General features: G+C 50.3%; 1 protein-coding gene across 1 annotated transcript; it reads right to left on the bottom strand.

The window, feature by feature from the left end:
- Positions 1-395: 395 nt before the first annotated feature.
- On the bottom strand, positions 396-15,520 carry Pink1 (PTEN induced kinase 1). The gene is made up of 8 exons (XM_048350389.1): positions 15,094-15,520; positions 9,574-9,858; positions 7,963-8,063; positions 4,186-4,368; positions 3,590-3,753; positions 2,378-2,505; positions 1,879-2,115; positions 396-1,051 (listed from the first exon to the last, which is right to left on the bottom strand). The coding sequence occupies exons 1-8, from the start codon at positions 15,472-15,474 to the stop codon at positions 794-796; spliced, it is 1,737 nt and encodes a 578-aa protein (XP_048206346.1). The 5' UTR covers positions 15,475-15,520; the 3' UTR covers positions 396-793.
- Positions 15,521-16,649: the final 1,129 nt, after the last annotated feature.

The raw sequence follows: 16,649 nt of genomic DNA, 5'->3' as shown, positions 1-16,649 counted from the left end.
ATATCCGCAGCCCCTGTTCCATGGATCTTTAGGATCCCTGAATTTCTACCCTGCACAGATGTTTGCCTTAGTCAGCTAGAGCATGCCATGGTTGATCCTTTCTAGGGTTAGTGCCACTCCACTGCCTGGTCTGGACCCTCAGCCCAGCTGTTCAGTGGTGGTGGTGGGGGGAGGGGAATTCTGTGAGGACAGAACAGGGCTGTAGGGCGTGAGCAAGAGAACATGGTGCCTTTTGCACTGATGCACAGAGACCTCAGGTTTTTAGGTTAGGGCTTATGAATTCACCCAGACCAGAGGTTGGCAAACTGGCCTATGGACCACAGTGGCCTGCCACGTGCAGCCTCCAAGTTGTTTTTACATTGTTAAGTAGTTAGAAAATAACACATGAAGTCCAGTTTCAGGGTCCACAAACAAAGCTGTATTGAGCATAGACACTAGTTTAGCTTGCTTTGTGCTTCAGGAGAGTTGAGTAGTTGCAACAACTTACTTTACTATCTGGCCTTCCACAAAGTTTGCCAATTCCTGATCTAGACCCATCCCTTGATTTTGCAGGGAGAAGAACTAAAGCCCACATAGGTTATAGAACTTAGGGAGTTAGTGGCTACAGACCAAACTGAATCAACTTATTCTTTCTGTTTGCCAAACCAGGGCCTCCTTTTTGGCTGACCAGCCCCTCACTCAGTCTGCTTGTCCCCTGACTCCCATGCTCCCAGTCAGCTCCCATGATAGCCACACACCTTTAGGACACCGATGCTGCCACATCCTTTTAGTAACACATCAGCGACACACAGTGTCATGGGGCCGCCCTCCATGAGCAGAGCAGGAGAGCCGCCTGGCAGAGTGCCTCACACTCGAGGTTAGCCAGAAACAACATCTTCAGCTTTGTTTCCAGGCAGCTCTTCTCTATCAGCCTGTTGGCCAGCAAAGTGGCTGCTGATTGCTGGAGAAGCCAGCTGATCATCCTGTCTAATTTCAGGTTCTTCAGGGCTAGGATATGTTCGCCCCAGAGGCTTAAGTGTAGCACATTTGCAGCCACTCGGGCTGATGGTCTCTGCAACAGGAAGAGGATGGAGTTTAGAGCACTTGGCAAGCCCTCTTTTTTTGCTTTTTTTTTTTTTTGCCAGTCCTGGGCCTTGAACTCAGGGCCTGAGCACTGTCCCTGGCTTCTTTTTGCTCTCTGCCACTTGAGCTACAGCGCCACTTCTGGCCGTTTTCTGTATATGTGGTGCTGGGGAATTGAACCCAGAGCTTCATGTATGCGAGGCAAGCACTCTTGCCAGTAGGCCATATTCCCAGCCCCCTCAAGGCATTTTTAATGCCCCTCCTTACTCTTGCTCCACCTCTCCCTCCTGATTGGCTTCTCTTGGCTGGCACCCAGAGGCATTTGCACCGTTAGAATTCAGGCCTGTTTCTGTCCTTCCTGCTACACAGCCACTGAGTCAGACCTGCCACTCCAGTTACAGCTCCCAAAAGACTGGCCCTTCATGTTCTTCAGATCTGCTCTCTGAAATATCTTCCTACCCCTGTCAGATTAGATCTCAGGTGTTTCCATATGCTGCATCTCCATCCTTTGCCCTCTGAACAACTTTCCAGGCAACTAAAAGAGCCAAGGAGAAGACTGCAGTGGTGGCTCAGTAAATGTTTGCTTCGCATGCATGAGGCCTTGGGTTTCATCCCCAGCAATGAAATACAGAAGCCAACAGGTGACATGCTAGAATTCAAGTAATGGTTTGGTGGCCAGTTCCTCTATTCTGGTTTACTCTAGATCTACTGTGCCTCCTGTACCTGCCTTTTCCTATGTGTGCCATGCACTGTGGTGCATGTCCAGACAATGTGGAGCTCCCCAGATGGCACAGTCCCCTCAAAGCCTGGCCTTACCTTGCTGGCCTCTCGCTGGAGCAGTGCCTTCACCAGCTGCCTGGCATCCATAGGCACCATTTGGGGCAGCTCAGGGAGCTGAGACTCTTGGTAGCTGCGGCTTTCCAGGTGGGCCCTTCCCTGGCCATAGAACGGGTTGGCCATCCCGAAGATTTCATACGCAATGGCTCCTACAGCCCAGGCATCAGCCTTGCTATAGTCAATCACTGCCCTGGGGCCAGGACAGGCTGTGGACACCTGCTCAGGAGGCAGAGGGCGAGACATCAGGTGCTGTTTCTATGTCACCTAAGCTAGAGGCTAATCTCTCCCCAGGGACCCAGAACTTGAATGAGTTGAAGCTCAGGGCCAGGCTGACCAGTTGAGGCAGAAAAAACTCACGTCCTGGTGATAGAGGGAGCCAGGCTAAAGCAAAGTGGCAGGGAAGGAGGTGCCTGTCTTTGCTGAGTGGGAACAGCGTGGAAGCATCTGCTAATGGCAGAGGACATAGAGCAGGACTTACCTCAGGAGCCATCAGGCAGCCGTTTCCACCCCGATCCACATACCAGCTGGTGAAAGGCAGCTGCAGGCCGACGCACCCATCAGCCAGGCAGCAGCCAAAGTCGGAGATCACCAACCAGGGACAGCCATCTGGAGGAGCAGCAGGGGCGAGTGGCGACTCGTTTCTGCCCTAAGAGGCTTCCCCTTGCCCCTCTGAAAGCCACCAGCAAGAGGGTGAGCTGGGGTAACAGGCTGTGTGCCCAGAGCGCAGGTCAAGCTTTGAGTGGAAATTGGCTGCCAAGGCGCTGAACAGGAGGGCCAGCCACAACATGGAAGAGCCTCCCAGAAACAGACAGCACACAGAGGGCTGGGTGAGGAGCCCAGAGGAGCTCAGGTGACCTCCAAGAGCCTCTACACACTAGGAGTCTTGAGTTTGATTCTGAAGCCCCAATAAATCTAAAATGCATTAGGAATAAGTTGTTTGTAAAAGTACCCATAGGGTTCCTTTAGTCATTTAGCTGCATATCTAATTAAATCTAGTTTTAAGAACCTACAGATAATATGTGGGAGTCAGAAGCAAGAGCATCTCAAGTCCAAGTTATATAGAAAGTTCAAGACCAGTCTGAGATACCTAGTGGGACTTTGTCTTAAGAAAATGGAACTTTTGTCTTAAAGACTGGTGATATAGCCCAGTGCGAGTGTAGATAACATGGGAAAGAACTTCCTCGGCCAATATCAGAGATGTGAATCGTTAAAATGGGGAGGCAGGTGGCATCTACTGAGCACTTCCAGTGCTGGGAGCTCACTACTTCCAGACACAGCTGGGCTTCTGTTTGCATGGCTTCCACTGAGTTAAATCCAGCTCCCTGTTACTTTATTTTTAACTGAAAATTTGTTTTACTGATACGAAAATACATTAATACCAAATTTGTGGATGAAATGTAGAACATAGGCAATGCCGAACCCACTGTTACTTTATTATACACACACACACACACACACGCGCGTGCATACAAAACCGCAGTACTGAGCTTCTATTCTACAGGTGGGCATCAGACCTGTTAAGAGTGTTCCTGACTCCCTAGGGAAGGGAAACCCATCAGGAAGAGGAATGGTCTGTCTCAAGTATGGAGCTAAAGAAGCCACAACGGAACCAAGCATAAAAAAAACCCAGCAGGGACCTGAGGGTCCTAATGTCTTCAGGAGAATACTGGGGCCATAGCCAAGTGCCTACCTGCACCCAGCTCCACAAGGATGTTGTCAGACTTGAGGTCTCGGTGTGCGATGCCCTGCTGGACCAGGTGATCCACACCTTCCAGTAACTGCAGGATCATCATGGTGGCCAGGCGGGGGCTAGGAGCGCTCGCATGAAGGTACTGGCGCAGGGTACAGGGGTAGCTGGCAGGAGGGGACAGGGCTTCTGGTTGTCATGCAGCAATAATTCCTAACGCCACATTCACTGCTAGTACTAGGCCTTTTCTCTCCCCTTCCTGGAGCTTTTTGGTTCCTTTTTTTCTCCTATGTATCCTTTTTGTTCCCACCATCCTGAAAGGAGGAACTGAGAGAGGGACTCTGCATGTTCAAAGTAGCAGTCATGCTGCACCAGTTAGGAGAGAGAGGGTGATACAAGCCATAGAGAAGGGAGCAGTCAAATGTGCCCAAAGCAGCAGGTGGAAAGTGCATCCTGGAAGATGACCTCCCAAGGGGAGGTCACCCTCCTCTGCTGCTCTCTCTGCATGCTTTACTCTTCCTGGAAGTTCTGAGGCAGGGAGGAGCTCCTGTGCATAAGGTGAGGTGGCTCCGGGGTCCTACTGTACCTCTGCTACTTACTTCTTCATTACGAGGAACAGCGTGCGTCCATGGCCCAGGCCTTCCGGGTGGAGACTTGGGGGCAGCACGTCCGGGTAGTCAGCCAGGGCCCCTGGCAACAGTGGCACCGACGAGGTGAAGGCGCGGAAAACCCGGATGATATTGGGATGTGGGGTCAGCTGCTTGGAGCCTCTCTTGGACTTCCTGTTCAGAAAAATGGGACAAATGGATGAAGCCAGTTCAGAGATGACAGGTAGAAAGACTGAGCGAAGGCTGCAACCAATACCAGCATCATTTATTCTGTACTTGTTTACCAATATTATTTGTTGCAGCTACTGAGCATGGGGTTGGAGGCAAAATCCCAATGAGGATGACTCCTAGCCCACCTGTCCATCTAACCTATCATTTGCACAAGCTGCCATCCATCCCACATGGCAGAACACGGGTTAAAGACCCTGGAAGCAGCTTGGGTTTGAACTTCAAGGCTACTTCTCTCAATCAGCCAAGTTACTTCTCTGGGCTCAGTGCCAAATGCAAAAGGAGAATCAGGTAGTAACACACCATGTAAGGCTGCTAACCTGTAAAGTGCCTAGAATCACCATTAGAACAAACACCAGCAGATATTGGCTGCTAGTAGTACTGATTCTACAAATGTTTACTGTTTCCACACAGTCAGACAGCATGTTAGTAGGCTGTGGAGCTTTGTAGAGAACGGGCTCAAGTTTGTCTAGTGGGAGAGGGATGCTTTAAGGACAAGGAGGTCATCATGATGGCTTTCTGGTTTGTTTTTCCAAGTTTATTCATGTCCCTGACATAGATGCCGCTGGGGTAGCAACGTCACCTGCCTGCCCTGCCTCTTGTCTGGGAAGCCCAGTGGTTTATTTTGGAGAGGGTGGCTCTACTCGCTGTGGCCAGCCCAGCCTGGCAGCCACAGCTGGCTGGACCATGGATGGGCACTTGGATCAAGGGCAGTGTGTCCATGGGAACGTGAGATCCAAATACTTGGGGAGAGGGAAGGACTTTTTTGGGGAGCATAATGAAGGCTGCCAGTCAAAAGTAGCCTGAGGTGGAACCAGGCCAAGGAGCCATGGAGAGTCAGAGAGGGAACAAGCCGAAGGTTGGCAGGAATGGAAGGGCCATGGGGGAGGAAACACGGATGCAGAGGGTAGACAGGAATGGAGCAGGGGCCAGAGCGAGCTGAGACAAGGACACTGCCTGCCCTCCCTCGCACTTTGTGGATCCACACATGCCCTTGCACTTGTACCCTCGGCTTCACCTGAATGGCCCCTGCTGGAAGCACCATGGCTCCGGTCTTGGCTTTTGGGCCAGAGAGAGAAGGGCCCCAGCTGAAGGCTGCCAAGGCCCCGGCTGCTCTGAGGCAGCATGTGTACTGTGTATATGGGGGTTGGTGTTTGAATTCGACCTGCATCGTGCAGGGAGAACAGCCCACCTACTGCCAAGTGCATGTTCAGTCACAGAGGAAATGTGCAATTCAGGATAGGGGGGAGAGGCTCAAATGGAGAAGGATGAGAAATGAGGGGGCAGAAATAGTAAGGGGAGCAGATCACAAAGGCTCTGAGTCCAAGGCCCCAGAATAGCAAAAGCTACGTAGGAAAGTCCCCAGAGTGCTCCAGGGAGGAGTCTCTCCCAAGACCCAGCAGCTTGCAGCTAATTCACCTGCTGTAGGCATCCAGACAGCAGACACTGAGCTGGGGGACACCAGAGACAGCACTACAGTGCTGCTGGAGAGACAGTGATCAGTGACACAGACAGACACCCCCCCCCCCCCACCGACTTAAAACCACACAGTGATGAGCACCATGCAGACAACTAAAGGGCAGGACAGAGGCTATTTCTCAGGCGAGGTCTGGGCAGGTGACAGCACCTCATCATCAGGTGATGCTGTCAGCACAGGAGCCCAGAGAGGATCAGGATGACAGCCTTAAGCCTCGTGAACAGCTGCTCCCATTGGCCTGCAGGGACTTGGTGAGACTAGAGCCTTTGAAGCTCCAGAAGGGCTTCTGCAGTCTCCGGAGTTCCTACTTTCAACAGAACAGATCTGTGGACCACCCATCTAATAAGCCAGCATGACAGCAGTCCTCCTCAGCCTGGTGAGGTGCAAAGAGCAAAGAGGGCATGCATACACTCTGGGGACGCAGGTTTATGAAGCTGAAGGGCAGGCTGCCGTCTGCATGCTCTTCCCTCTTCGTGTCCAGGTCAAGCCTACACACCTTCCAAAAGCCGCACAGATGGAGACATCTTTCCGAGAGCCTGCTCTGCAGTGCACCCTTCCTGGGGCCTCTGCCCTGGGCACAGGCTGCTTTAGCACTCGCTGCCTTGGGCTCTGCTCTGCATGGAAGACTTGGGGAACAGATGAATTTTGCTTTTTTCCCAGTCCTGGGGTTTGAACTCAGGGCCCGAGCACTGTCCCTGGCTTCTTTTTGCTCAAGGCTAGCACTCTGCCACTTGAGTCACAGCGCTACTTCTGGCCTTTTCTGTTTTTGTGGTGCAGAGGAATCGAACCCAGGGCTTCATGCATGCTAGGTAAGCACTCTACCACTAAACCATATTCCCAGCCCCCATAGCACGTTTGACTTGACAGCCTGGCTACAAAACCCAAATCCCCAAATCTCTTGGCCCTGTCAGGTGCGCAACAGTTGTTCCCACCTATGGGGACAGAGCACACGTGTACCACTGGGTGGCAGTGTGCCCACACTTTGCTTTGCACGAACTGGGGCATCTGGGTGGATTTTTCCAGTGTTCTGAGTTGGACACAAGTGGATGGGCCTTCTCCCCTACTCCACTGAATTAGCCAGCTGCATTTCTGGTCAGAATCAGATGATCTTTCATCTTCTCAAACTCTATTATCCACTTCCCCCACACCTCATCCAGTCAGCACAATCAAAACTGTTGAGTGCCAGGGACACAGGTGATCATTTTGTTCTCAAAGAACCCACAGTCTAATGGAAAGATCAGAGAGGCATGTGTGTATTTTTTTAAAGTAATTAACTTTTTATTTATTTATTTATTTAAATTTTATTGTAGAGGTGATGTATAGTTACATAAGTAAGGTAATGAGTACATTTCTTTTTTTTTGGGGGGGGGGGGGGTCAGTCCGGGGCCTTGGTTTCAGGGCCTGAGCACTGTCCCTGGCTTCCTTTTGCTCAAGGCTAGCACTCTGCCACTTGAGCCACAGCGCCACTTCTGGCCATTTTCTATATATGTGGTGCTGGGGAATCGAACCCAGGGCTTCATGTATACGAGGCAAGCACTCTTGCCACTAGGCCATATCCCCAGCCCCAGTACATTTCTTTTTTTTAACAGTTTTACCCCTAGATGTGTATATTTTTACCTTGTAAACCTGCAAATGGAAAACAGTGCAAACCCACTGGTAGATGTGATTTTGTTGGACTTTTTTTCCTCCTGATTTTTTTTTTTTGACAGTCTTGGAGCTTGGACTCAGGACCTAGGCACTGTCCCTGAGCTCCTTTTTGCTCCAGGCTAGCACTCTACTTCTTGAGCCACAGCATCACTTCTGGCTTTTTCTGTTTATGGGCTGCTGAGGAATCAAACCCAGGGCTTTGTGCATGCTAAGCAAGCACTCTACCACTACGTCACATTCCCAGCCCTTCACTCTCTTTTTTAAAACAAGTCAAAACATTTTTATATGAGTATAAAAAGAACTATGGAAGGACTAATTACCTAATGAGCTTGTATTGGCTGTCTAGAATAGACATTAGATGACTTTTTATAGGTTAAAAATAACCCCACTATTTCTGGTGGTCATGGGGCACTTACCTGTAAGTGACTGCTCCATACTCCCCAGCCAAAGCCACTCGGCTGGCTGGGACCAGCTCCTGGCTCATTGTGCTTAAGATGGCTTCACTGGAAGAGCCGGCCTGGAACACACCCACAAGACGCTCATGTTACAGACCAGCATGGAATGGCTCCATTCAAGCCCTTCCTGTCACCTGGACCAGGACAGTGCTGCCTAGAAATGGCTTTGACCTTCAAGATCAGATTACCTCTGAAGCAGCAAGCAACATTTAGTTCCTCCTGAGAATAAGAGGTGAATGTGCTATCCATGCCAACTCAGAGGAGCTTCTGAATACCAGACTTGGCAGCCAAGGTGTTCAAGGGCAGGAGAGGCTGTGATAGGTAGGTAGGACAGAAAACACTTCTCCTGCCACAGATGCCTCTGGTCAATGCTAGCGCAAAAGTGACCACTGAGGGGCTGGGAGTATGGCTTAGTGGTAAAGTGCTCGCCTCGTATACATGAAGCCCTGGGTTCAATTCCCCAGCACCACATACATAGAAAAAGCCAGAAGGGGCGCTGTGGCTCAAGTGGTAGAGTGCTAGCCTTGAGCACAAAGAAGCCAGGGACAGTGCTCAGGCCCTGAGTCCAAGGCCCAGGACTGGCAATAAAAAACAAATAAAAAATGTTGTTAAAAAAAAAAGTGACCACTGAGTCACTAAGTCTCATCACACCAACTCTCTTCAGCACACAGGCCAGAACACAAGGAACACCCCCTGAATTAAGATGCATGGGATCACATGGAAGCCTTCCTCATCCCCTAAAGATGGGGAAGAACACTTTATTTTCCTCACTTCATTACCAGTAGCTCCCAGGACCTATGAATCAACAGTTCTTTACCTTTCTGCCTGCCACACTCACCTGGGGGAGTCTGGCCTATGGCTGGATTTGTCACAGGCAGAGGATCTGGCTGCTCATTAGATATTAATCCAGCCTGGAGTGCAACAGTTTAACTGTTTAACACCCAAATCAAAACAAGAAACTCTTGTTTTACTCTTTGGTGTCCGATATAAGCTCCTGTGGCTGGTCACATTAGCCTTGAATGGATGCTTGGGCAACAGAAAAAAACACTAGGTCTTAGTTGATTTTCTAACATCCTCTGCAGTGGTAAGAGAGACATTAGGCAGAAAGCACTGGTTTTGTAAGCATCAGGGGACACTCCATAATCTCTCAGTGCTTTGGGTCCTTTGAGAACAGAAAGGGAGGTGACAGCAAGACTTTGGTCTATAAGTGGGCCTCTCCTCTCTAGGGAGGCAGGCCATAGAAGGAGGGGTGGGAAGGACAGGATGACCATATGTCTGACCTGAAGTGCACTAGCCATCAGGTCAGAAGCCAGAGGTTAGGCATGTGCTACTCAGAATGTGGTCCACAGACCTGTGGCCGAGGGTGGAGCTTGCTGGAAGGAATCACAGACACTTAGCCCCCTCTTAAGGTGCTGAATGGTGAGCTGTGGTTAGAATCTGAGATCTGTAGCTTCAGATGCTCACCCATGTCTGTGAGGAAGCCTAACCACACAGACTCCTTTCCTGTGGAGAGCCTGCATCTTTTCCTGTGTATTTCCATGTCCACAAAGATGGACAAGGCCCCATCCTTACCGAGATGTTCCACATCATCTTGATGGCGAGAGGAAAGGCAGAGGCCTTTGGAGCTCTCTCCCCCTCCTCTTGTGGGACCACATCGGGTTCTCTCTCTGGAAGGGGCCCAACGTGCTTTGCCTTCTCCAGATACTGGGGCAATGCACACATGGTGGCTTCGTACACGGCAGCACTGCAGCCCTTGCCGATGGACTGTCCAATCAGATAGTCCTCCAGCCGGAAGCCCTGCCAGCGGCGCGTGTCCAGTGGGTCAGGCACAAGCTTGTTTCTCTGTGTAAAAATGGCCTGGGAGGAGAAAGAATGGCCTGTGAGCCGAGGGGGTTTATTAAGGATCTTAGAGAGACAGAGAGGGAGGGGTAGAGTGAGGCAGGGCTCCCACTGGCAAGGGCAGGAGCCCATAACAACCAACACATTGGATCCGACTGTCTGGGATGCAGGCCATCCTGCCGCTGTCTCATTATGCAGAACAATCCTTCTTACATTCTGTTCCTTCCCTGTGATCAGAGACAGGTCAACACTGCATGCATGTGTGCATGTAGGCCTACGGATGATTTTATCCACTGTACAGTCATTTGATCACCACCACAGTAAAGGTGCAGAACTGCTCCCTCACTGCAGAACAACTTCCTTTTTCTTTGCTCCTGGCCACCCCAATCTATTCTCCACCTGATAGACATGGAATCATACATTATGTAACTTCTTGCAACTGCCCTTTTCAGTGAAGTACAGACCCTAGATGTTCATTTAGGTGGTTACTGGTATCTGTATTTGAATGTAAGTTTAAGAGGTGTCAAGTGAGTAAAGTCTAGCTAGCAGAATACCACTGTCAGTTTCCTGGTTTGACATTACACTGTTTATAAGTTGTCAGCACTAGAGGAAGTTGGAAGGGTACAGGGAATACTTTGTGCTGTTTTGTGCAACTTTCTGTGATTCTACAATTATTTCAAAATAGAAAGTGAAAAAAAAAAAGGGTCTCATTCTTAGTAGTACTACTGAGCAGCATCTCATGTATATGCCAGAGTTTGTATAACCTTCACTTGTTGGTAATATCTAGTATTATGAATACTGCTTGTAATCACTTGCATAGAGTTTTCTAGAAAATTCATAGTTACACTGAGGCAAATGTACATAAAATTATTGTAACCAATTTTAAGTGCAGAGTTTAGCAGCACATTTAGTAGGCACATTCACATCACTATGCAACTGTAACCTCCACCCATCTCCAGGACTATTTTCCTCTTGCAAAACTAAAATTCCATATATATATATATTTTTTTTTTTCTGCCAGACTTGGGGACTAAACTCAGGGCCTGAGCACTGTCCCTGGCTTCTTTTTGCTCAAGCTAGGACTCTACCACTTGAGCCACAGTGCCACTTTCTGGCTTTTTCTATATATGTGGTGCTGAGGAATCGAACCCAGGGCTTCATGTACATGAGGCAAGCACTCTATCACTAGGCCATATTCCCAGCCCCTAAAATTCCATATTTACTCAACAGTAACTCACTATTATTTCTCCCTCGGTCTCTGGTTCCCACTGTTAGACTTTCTGTCTATGAATCTGACAACTCTATGAATCTGACAGCTCTTAGGAGTAGAATCATAGACTATTTATCTTCAAGGTTCATTGTGTCAGAATAAGTTTCTTCTGTGTGTGTGTGTGTGTGTGTGTGTGTGTGTGTGTGTGTGTGAAATACTAGAGATGAACATGGTGTTTATTTCTCCAGGTAGTTATGCCAAGACTGCAATGACAGGGTAGTTTGTAAATGTGTATAAGAAACTACCAAATAACCTTCTTTTTATGCTACCAGTTTCTCTGCATTGTCACCAGTATTTGGTATTGCTACTATTTTATTTTAGCTTTCTAATCATTGTGTTTGTTGTTTGTTTTCTGTGTTAGTACTGGGGCTTGAACTCAGGGCTCGGTGCTGTCCTTTAGCTTTTTCACTCAGGCTAGAGCTCCACCACTTGAACTACAGTGTAGGGGATGGCTATACCTTTAAGACCTGGGACTGTTGGCTGCTAGCCACCCCCACCTCCTTCCAGGTTCAAAACTGGAAGAGGCAGCCAAACCAGCCCTGCCTCTCCTCTGTGAGCACGTGTGCCACCATGGCGCCGGCTGAGCCAAGAGGCTGGGCCTTGGGGGACTGTGGTCTCTGCCTCTGTGGGAAGTTCTGTGACATCACCGTGATGGACAGTTCATTAGCCAATCGTTAATACCCAGTTAGTCCCCCCTCTTCCTGCCGCCATTACTTTTATATAAACCCCCTCCCCAATAAAACTTTGGAAAGCTCCTGAAGCTTACTCCGAAGTGCCCGCGCGTACCTGTTTTCCTTGGTGAGTATAGGGAGGGGGAGGGCATTCTCGCAGCCACACCCCGGCTGAGGCTACCTGTGGCCCCATGCCACCTTGGATCGCCTGCAGGTCAGGCGGCCAAGGGAGAATATGATAGGGAACACATAAGGAGATAAAAGGCTTGGTCTCTCCACAAAGGAGAGGATAAATTTAGTCCGGCACTACAGCTTCACTTCTAGCTTTTTGGTGTTTAATTGAAGCTGAGTCCTGTGAGAATTTTCCTTAGATTCTCAGATTTCAGCCTCCTGAATAGCTAGGATTATAAGTATAAGCCACATGTACCTGGCTCATTGCATTGGGTTTGGAATGTGCATTTTTCAAATGTCTAATGATGCTGAACATCTGTTATCTGGCATGTATACTCCTCTTCTGCAATATAGGCCCATGCTTTTTTATTTATTTTTAAGTTAGTGGGTTTTTTTTTGCCAGTCCTTGGGCTTGAACTCAGGGCCTGGGCACTGTCTCTGAGCTTCTTTTGCTCAAGGCTAGTACTCTACCACTTGAGTCACAGCGCCACTTCTAGCTTTTTGTGTTTATGTGGTACTGAGAAATGGAACCCAGGGCTTCATGCATGCTAGGTAAACACTCTACCACTAGGCCACATTCCCAGCCCCCTTCTTATTTTATTTTATTTATTTTTGCCAGTCCTGGGTCTTGAACTCAGGGCCTAAGCACTGTCCCTGGCTTCTTTTTTTACTCAAGGCTAGCACTCTGCCACTTGAGCCACAGCACCACTTCTGGCTTTTTCTATGTATGTGGTGCTGAGGAATTGAACCCAGGGATTTATGTATATGAGGTTAGCTCTTTACCACTAGGCCATATTCCCAGCCCCCCTTCTTATTTTAAAGATAGGATTTTCCTACATAAGCTAGTTTGACCTTGAACTCAGGATCTTCCTGCCTTTTTGCCTCTTGAGGGCTGGAATTATAGGTATGTGACACCAAAGAGTTCTTTTTCTTTACATGGTTCAATCTTGAATAGGTAAAAGCCAAGATTCTACTCCAATTTGATATGCCAAAAAAAGCAAAATGCTTAAATTTTAAATATGAAATTAATGGGTAACTAATAAGAAATTTTAAGACACAGGAAATACAAGAAAACATCAATTTTAGGAAAAAGGAGAAAAAAGCCTCTTTAGTTTTAAGTAGGATTTGTGAAATTTCCCATCCTTAGCTTCTGCCAGTTAAGACAAGGACAGGACTGAGGACTAGGCCAGATGTCACCAGTCAGCCCAAACTAGCAAGAGCTCAACTATGAGGGACAAGAGCTGGGCTAGAAACCAGGAAACATGCTGTGTCCGTGGGCACCTCACTCCAACCTCCCACCTCAGCCCTGATCTGTAAAAAGCAAGGCGGCATTTACTCAGTAAGGGATCCAAACTTTAGGACAACGTTTAACCTCTGCCACCCAACAGCCTCAGTGCTGGCTCTTCCCTGGATCTACAGACTGTCCCTGCTGTCCAGCCCATGGTGAGCCAAGAAGCCTAAGAACTCCTATATATCTTGTCACTAACAGTAATACTACCAAGGTTAACTAAATGTTAAGTTAGATCCAGTGCTTCCTCAAAGACTTAAACATGGAAGACCCCTGGCTCAAGTTTTGGAATGCTACACATTGGGCATTGCCTTTTTTAGCTGTGTGGTTTTGGCAGATCACTTTGCGCCCTGAATGTGTCCTCCTCCATAAACTGGAGATGACAGTGACCTTAAGGGGTAAGTGTATGACTACCTCAAGTGTTTGATTCAGTTGTCAGTAAAATTTTAGAATGTTTGCACAGAACCAGCCAGTGTGGTGGTACATGTATAATCCAAACACTCTGCAAGTGGAGGAAGGAGGACTGCAAGTTCAAAGATAGTCTAAACCCATTGCTGGTGGCTCATGCCTGTAATTCTAACTACGTAGGAGGCTAAAAATCTGAGGTTGGAAGCCAGCCTAGGCAGGAAAGACTGTGAGACTCTTATCTCCTGGCAAAAAGTCGGAAAGCTGTGGCTCAAGTGGTAGAGCAGCAGCCTTGAGCAGAAAGCAATGGGATAGCACCCAGGCCCTATGTTAAAATCCCAGTACCAGCTATATTAGAGATCCTATCCCAAAACAATGGGGGGGCGTGTGTGGGAAGGAAGAGAAGAGAAAGAAGAGGAGGAGGAAAGAGGGAGGGAAAATAAAATTCAGACTAAACCATTTGCCATGGTGTGACTGGAGCTAAAATTAACAGCCTATCTTTAAACACACTGTGTAAGGGAGGGAGATACTGGCATCGTATCAAGCCATTAGTAATGGTGAAATAAATCAACCTCCTTAATTGGTGATTTCCAAGCAATTTCCAGCTCAGAGGAAAACAGGCCTTAATGTCCGTCCAGTTCCTTATCTTATCCCCACCAACTCAAGGCACCTCCCCGTCATGACCACGCCTCCTAGCCTCACAACCCAAGATCAGCCCCAGCTGAGTACCCCACCTCTTGAACTGCCCAGTCACAACTGAGGGTCCGGCCCTGGTCAAGCTCCTAGATCCGCCCCACACTGGGCTCAGGTCTTGCCCCCACATCCCAGACAAAGGGTGGCATTCCAGGTTGCTTGAGAAAAGCAAAAGGTAATAGAAAAGTCAGTGTTCCAAACAGCTAGCAGGCGTTAGAGCCGATTTTAAAGTGCTCGTGGCCCCAAGGTAGAGTCTAGGACCAGCGGCCAGAACCGCCCAATGGCCAGCTCTGCCCTAGCCCCGCCTCTAGTCGCACCCCTCCCTGATTCAGGGTCCATCTCCAGTCACAGTACGACCACTCAGGTTCAGGACTGCTCCAATTCCCGCCCTGGCCGGGCTCAGGGTTTGTATTTAGACTCTTCCAGGCCTCAGCCCCGCCCCTCCGGGCTCAGGGCCCGCCCCCGCCGCTAGCCCCGCCGTTTCCGGCGCAGGCTCCGCCCCCACGTCCCGGGCTCAGAGCTGGCGGCCAGAACTGTCAGCGGCCCAGGCTCGCCCCCTCCTCCTACCGCCCCCCCCCCGGCCTCTCCTAGCCACGCCCCAGTCATAGCCCAGCTAACTCCCGCCCTTGCCTGGCTCAGGGCCTATCCCCAGGCGCGCCCTGCTCTTGACTCCGCCTCCGTAGGCTCAGAACACGCCCCACGCCACGCCCCGAGCTCCTCCCCGCCCCCGCCAGCCCCGCCCGCGGCCCCCTCACCTGGATCTCCTGACAGGCCGCAGCGGCCCGCCGGCCCTCCGCCTGCTTCTCCTCTATGAGGCCTATCCCCAGCCCGAAGGCCAGGAAGACGGCTCTGCCGCCAGGGCCCGCGCCGCCCCGGGCCCGCATCACGAACTGCCTCTGGAGCCGCGCCGCCAGCCCCGCCACTGACTGACGGAAGAAGCGGTAGCGGCCGGGAAGCCGGAGCCCGCTGGGCTCCGCGCCGGGTCCCGCGGCCCGGCCGGGCCGGCCTCCGCGACCCCAAGCTGCCGCCGGGCCGGCTCGCCCCCAGGCGTAGGCCAGGCCAGGCTTTGCTGTGAAGCGCAGCAGCAGCGCCCGACCCAGCTGTAGGCCCCGGCCGAGCGCCTGTCGTACCGCCATGGTGGCGCCGCGACCTGGCCCCGCCGCCGCCCCCGACGACCGGGACGCGACGACAACAAACTTCGGGGGCGGAGCCTCTGCGCAGGCGCAGGCTGGTGGGCGGGGCGTCACCCGCGGCGGTTCCTCGGCTGTGCGCGCGATGGCGCTGTGCGCGCACTTGCGGTGCGCTTGGAACTCAGGTACTGGGGTTGTGGGTTTTGCCAGATGCTGGACTTAACCATTACTGGTTCTGGACGAAGAAAATAGAGAAATTGGAAGGAAAACTAGTGGTTGTCATCCATCATCATGACATATCCTTTACATATTTTATTTAGCTTTCCCACCAATGATATAGGGATATCACTTTATTTTAAATTGGTAATATTGGGGTTTGAACTCAGGGCTTGCTAGGCAGGCACACTCGAGATATGCCCTTGGCTCAGGAATGCCATTTTTTTTGGGGGGGGGGCCAGTCCTGGGGCTTGGACTCAGGGCCTGGGCACTGTCCCTGGCTTCTTCTTGCTCAAGGCTAGCACTCTGCCACTTGAGCCACAGTGCCACTTCTGGCCATTTTCTGTATATGTGGTGCTGGGGAATCGAACCCAGGGCCTCATGTATAGGAGGCAAGCACTCTTGCCACTAGGCCATATCCCCAGCCCCAGGAATGCTATTTTTAAGATAAAGTCATGGAGTGGATGCCCATAGCTCATGTAATCATGGCTACCCAGGAGGCTGAGAGTTGCAGAATCACAATTTGACACCAGCCTGGGCAGAAAACTCCTGGAGACTCCAGCTGCAAAATAACCAGCAAAAAGCTGGCGGTGGGCTCAAGTGGTAGGGTGCCAGCCAGGCAAGTAAGCTAAGCAAGCATAAGGCCCTGAGTTCAAAATTCAGTATTGGTTCCCCCCCCCAAAAAAACCCCTCACCCACAGTATAGTGTTCCTCGCTGCTTGCACGTGTCAGAGGTGAGTCTGAAGTGTACTTTGCTCCGTGGTTGAGCCCTTGTGTTCCTTATGCACTCAAGTTTCTCTACAGGTCCAAGGTTGCTGTGCTTCCAAAGACCACACATGGATGAATGAGCCAAAGCCACAGCTTGTTAGGGGCAGAGCCCTGCTACCCAAAAACCTGTTGTTAGACATGCTGGCTGATAAACACATTCATATTAGGGCTGGGAATGTGGCTTAGTGGTAGATGCT

This window comes from Perognathus longimembris, chromosome 7 (genome assembly GCF_023159225.1).
Source record: "Perognathus longimembris pacificus isolate PPM17 chromosome 7, ASM2315922v1, whole genome shotgun sequence".
In the NCBI taxonomy this organism is placed as follows: domain Eukaryota; kingdom Metazoa; phylum Chordata; class Mammalia; order Rodentia; family Heteromyidae; genus Perognathus; species Perognathus longimembris.
The sequence above is the reverse complement of the archived record's forward strand: the minus strand, read 5'-3'. Positions and strand labels throughout refer to the sequence as shown.

Excerpts from the sequence above, each read along its gene's own strand:
- Pink1 (XM_048350389.1), bottom strand. The coding sequence starts at position 15,474 with ATGGCGGTACGACAGGCGCTCGGCCGGGGCCTACAGCTGGGTCGGGCG. Across the intron at positions 2,506-3,589 it reads CCTTGTGGAGCTGGGTGCAG|ATGGCTGTCCCTGGTTGGTG; the intron begins GTAGGCACTTGG and ends CTGCTCCTCCAG. Across the intron at positions 1,052-1,878 it reads TCCAGCGAGAGGCCAGCAAG|AGACCATCAGCCCGAGTGGC; the intron begins GTAAGGCCAGGC and ends TTCCTGTTGCAG.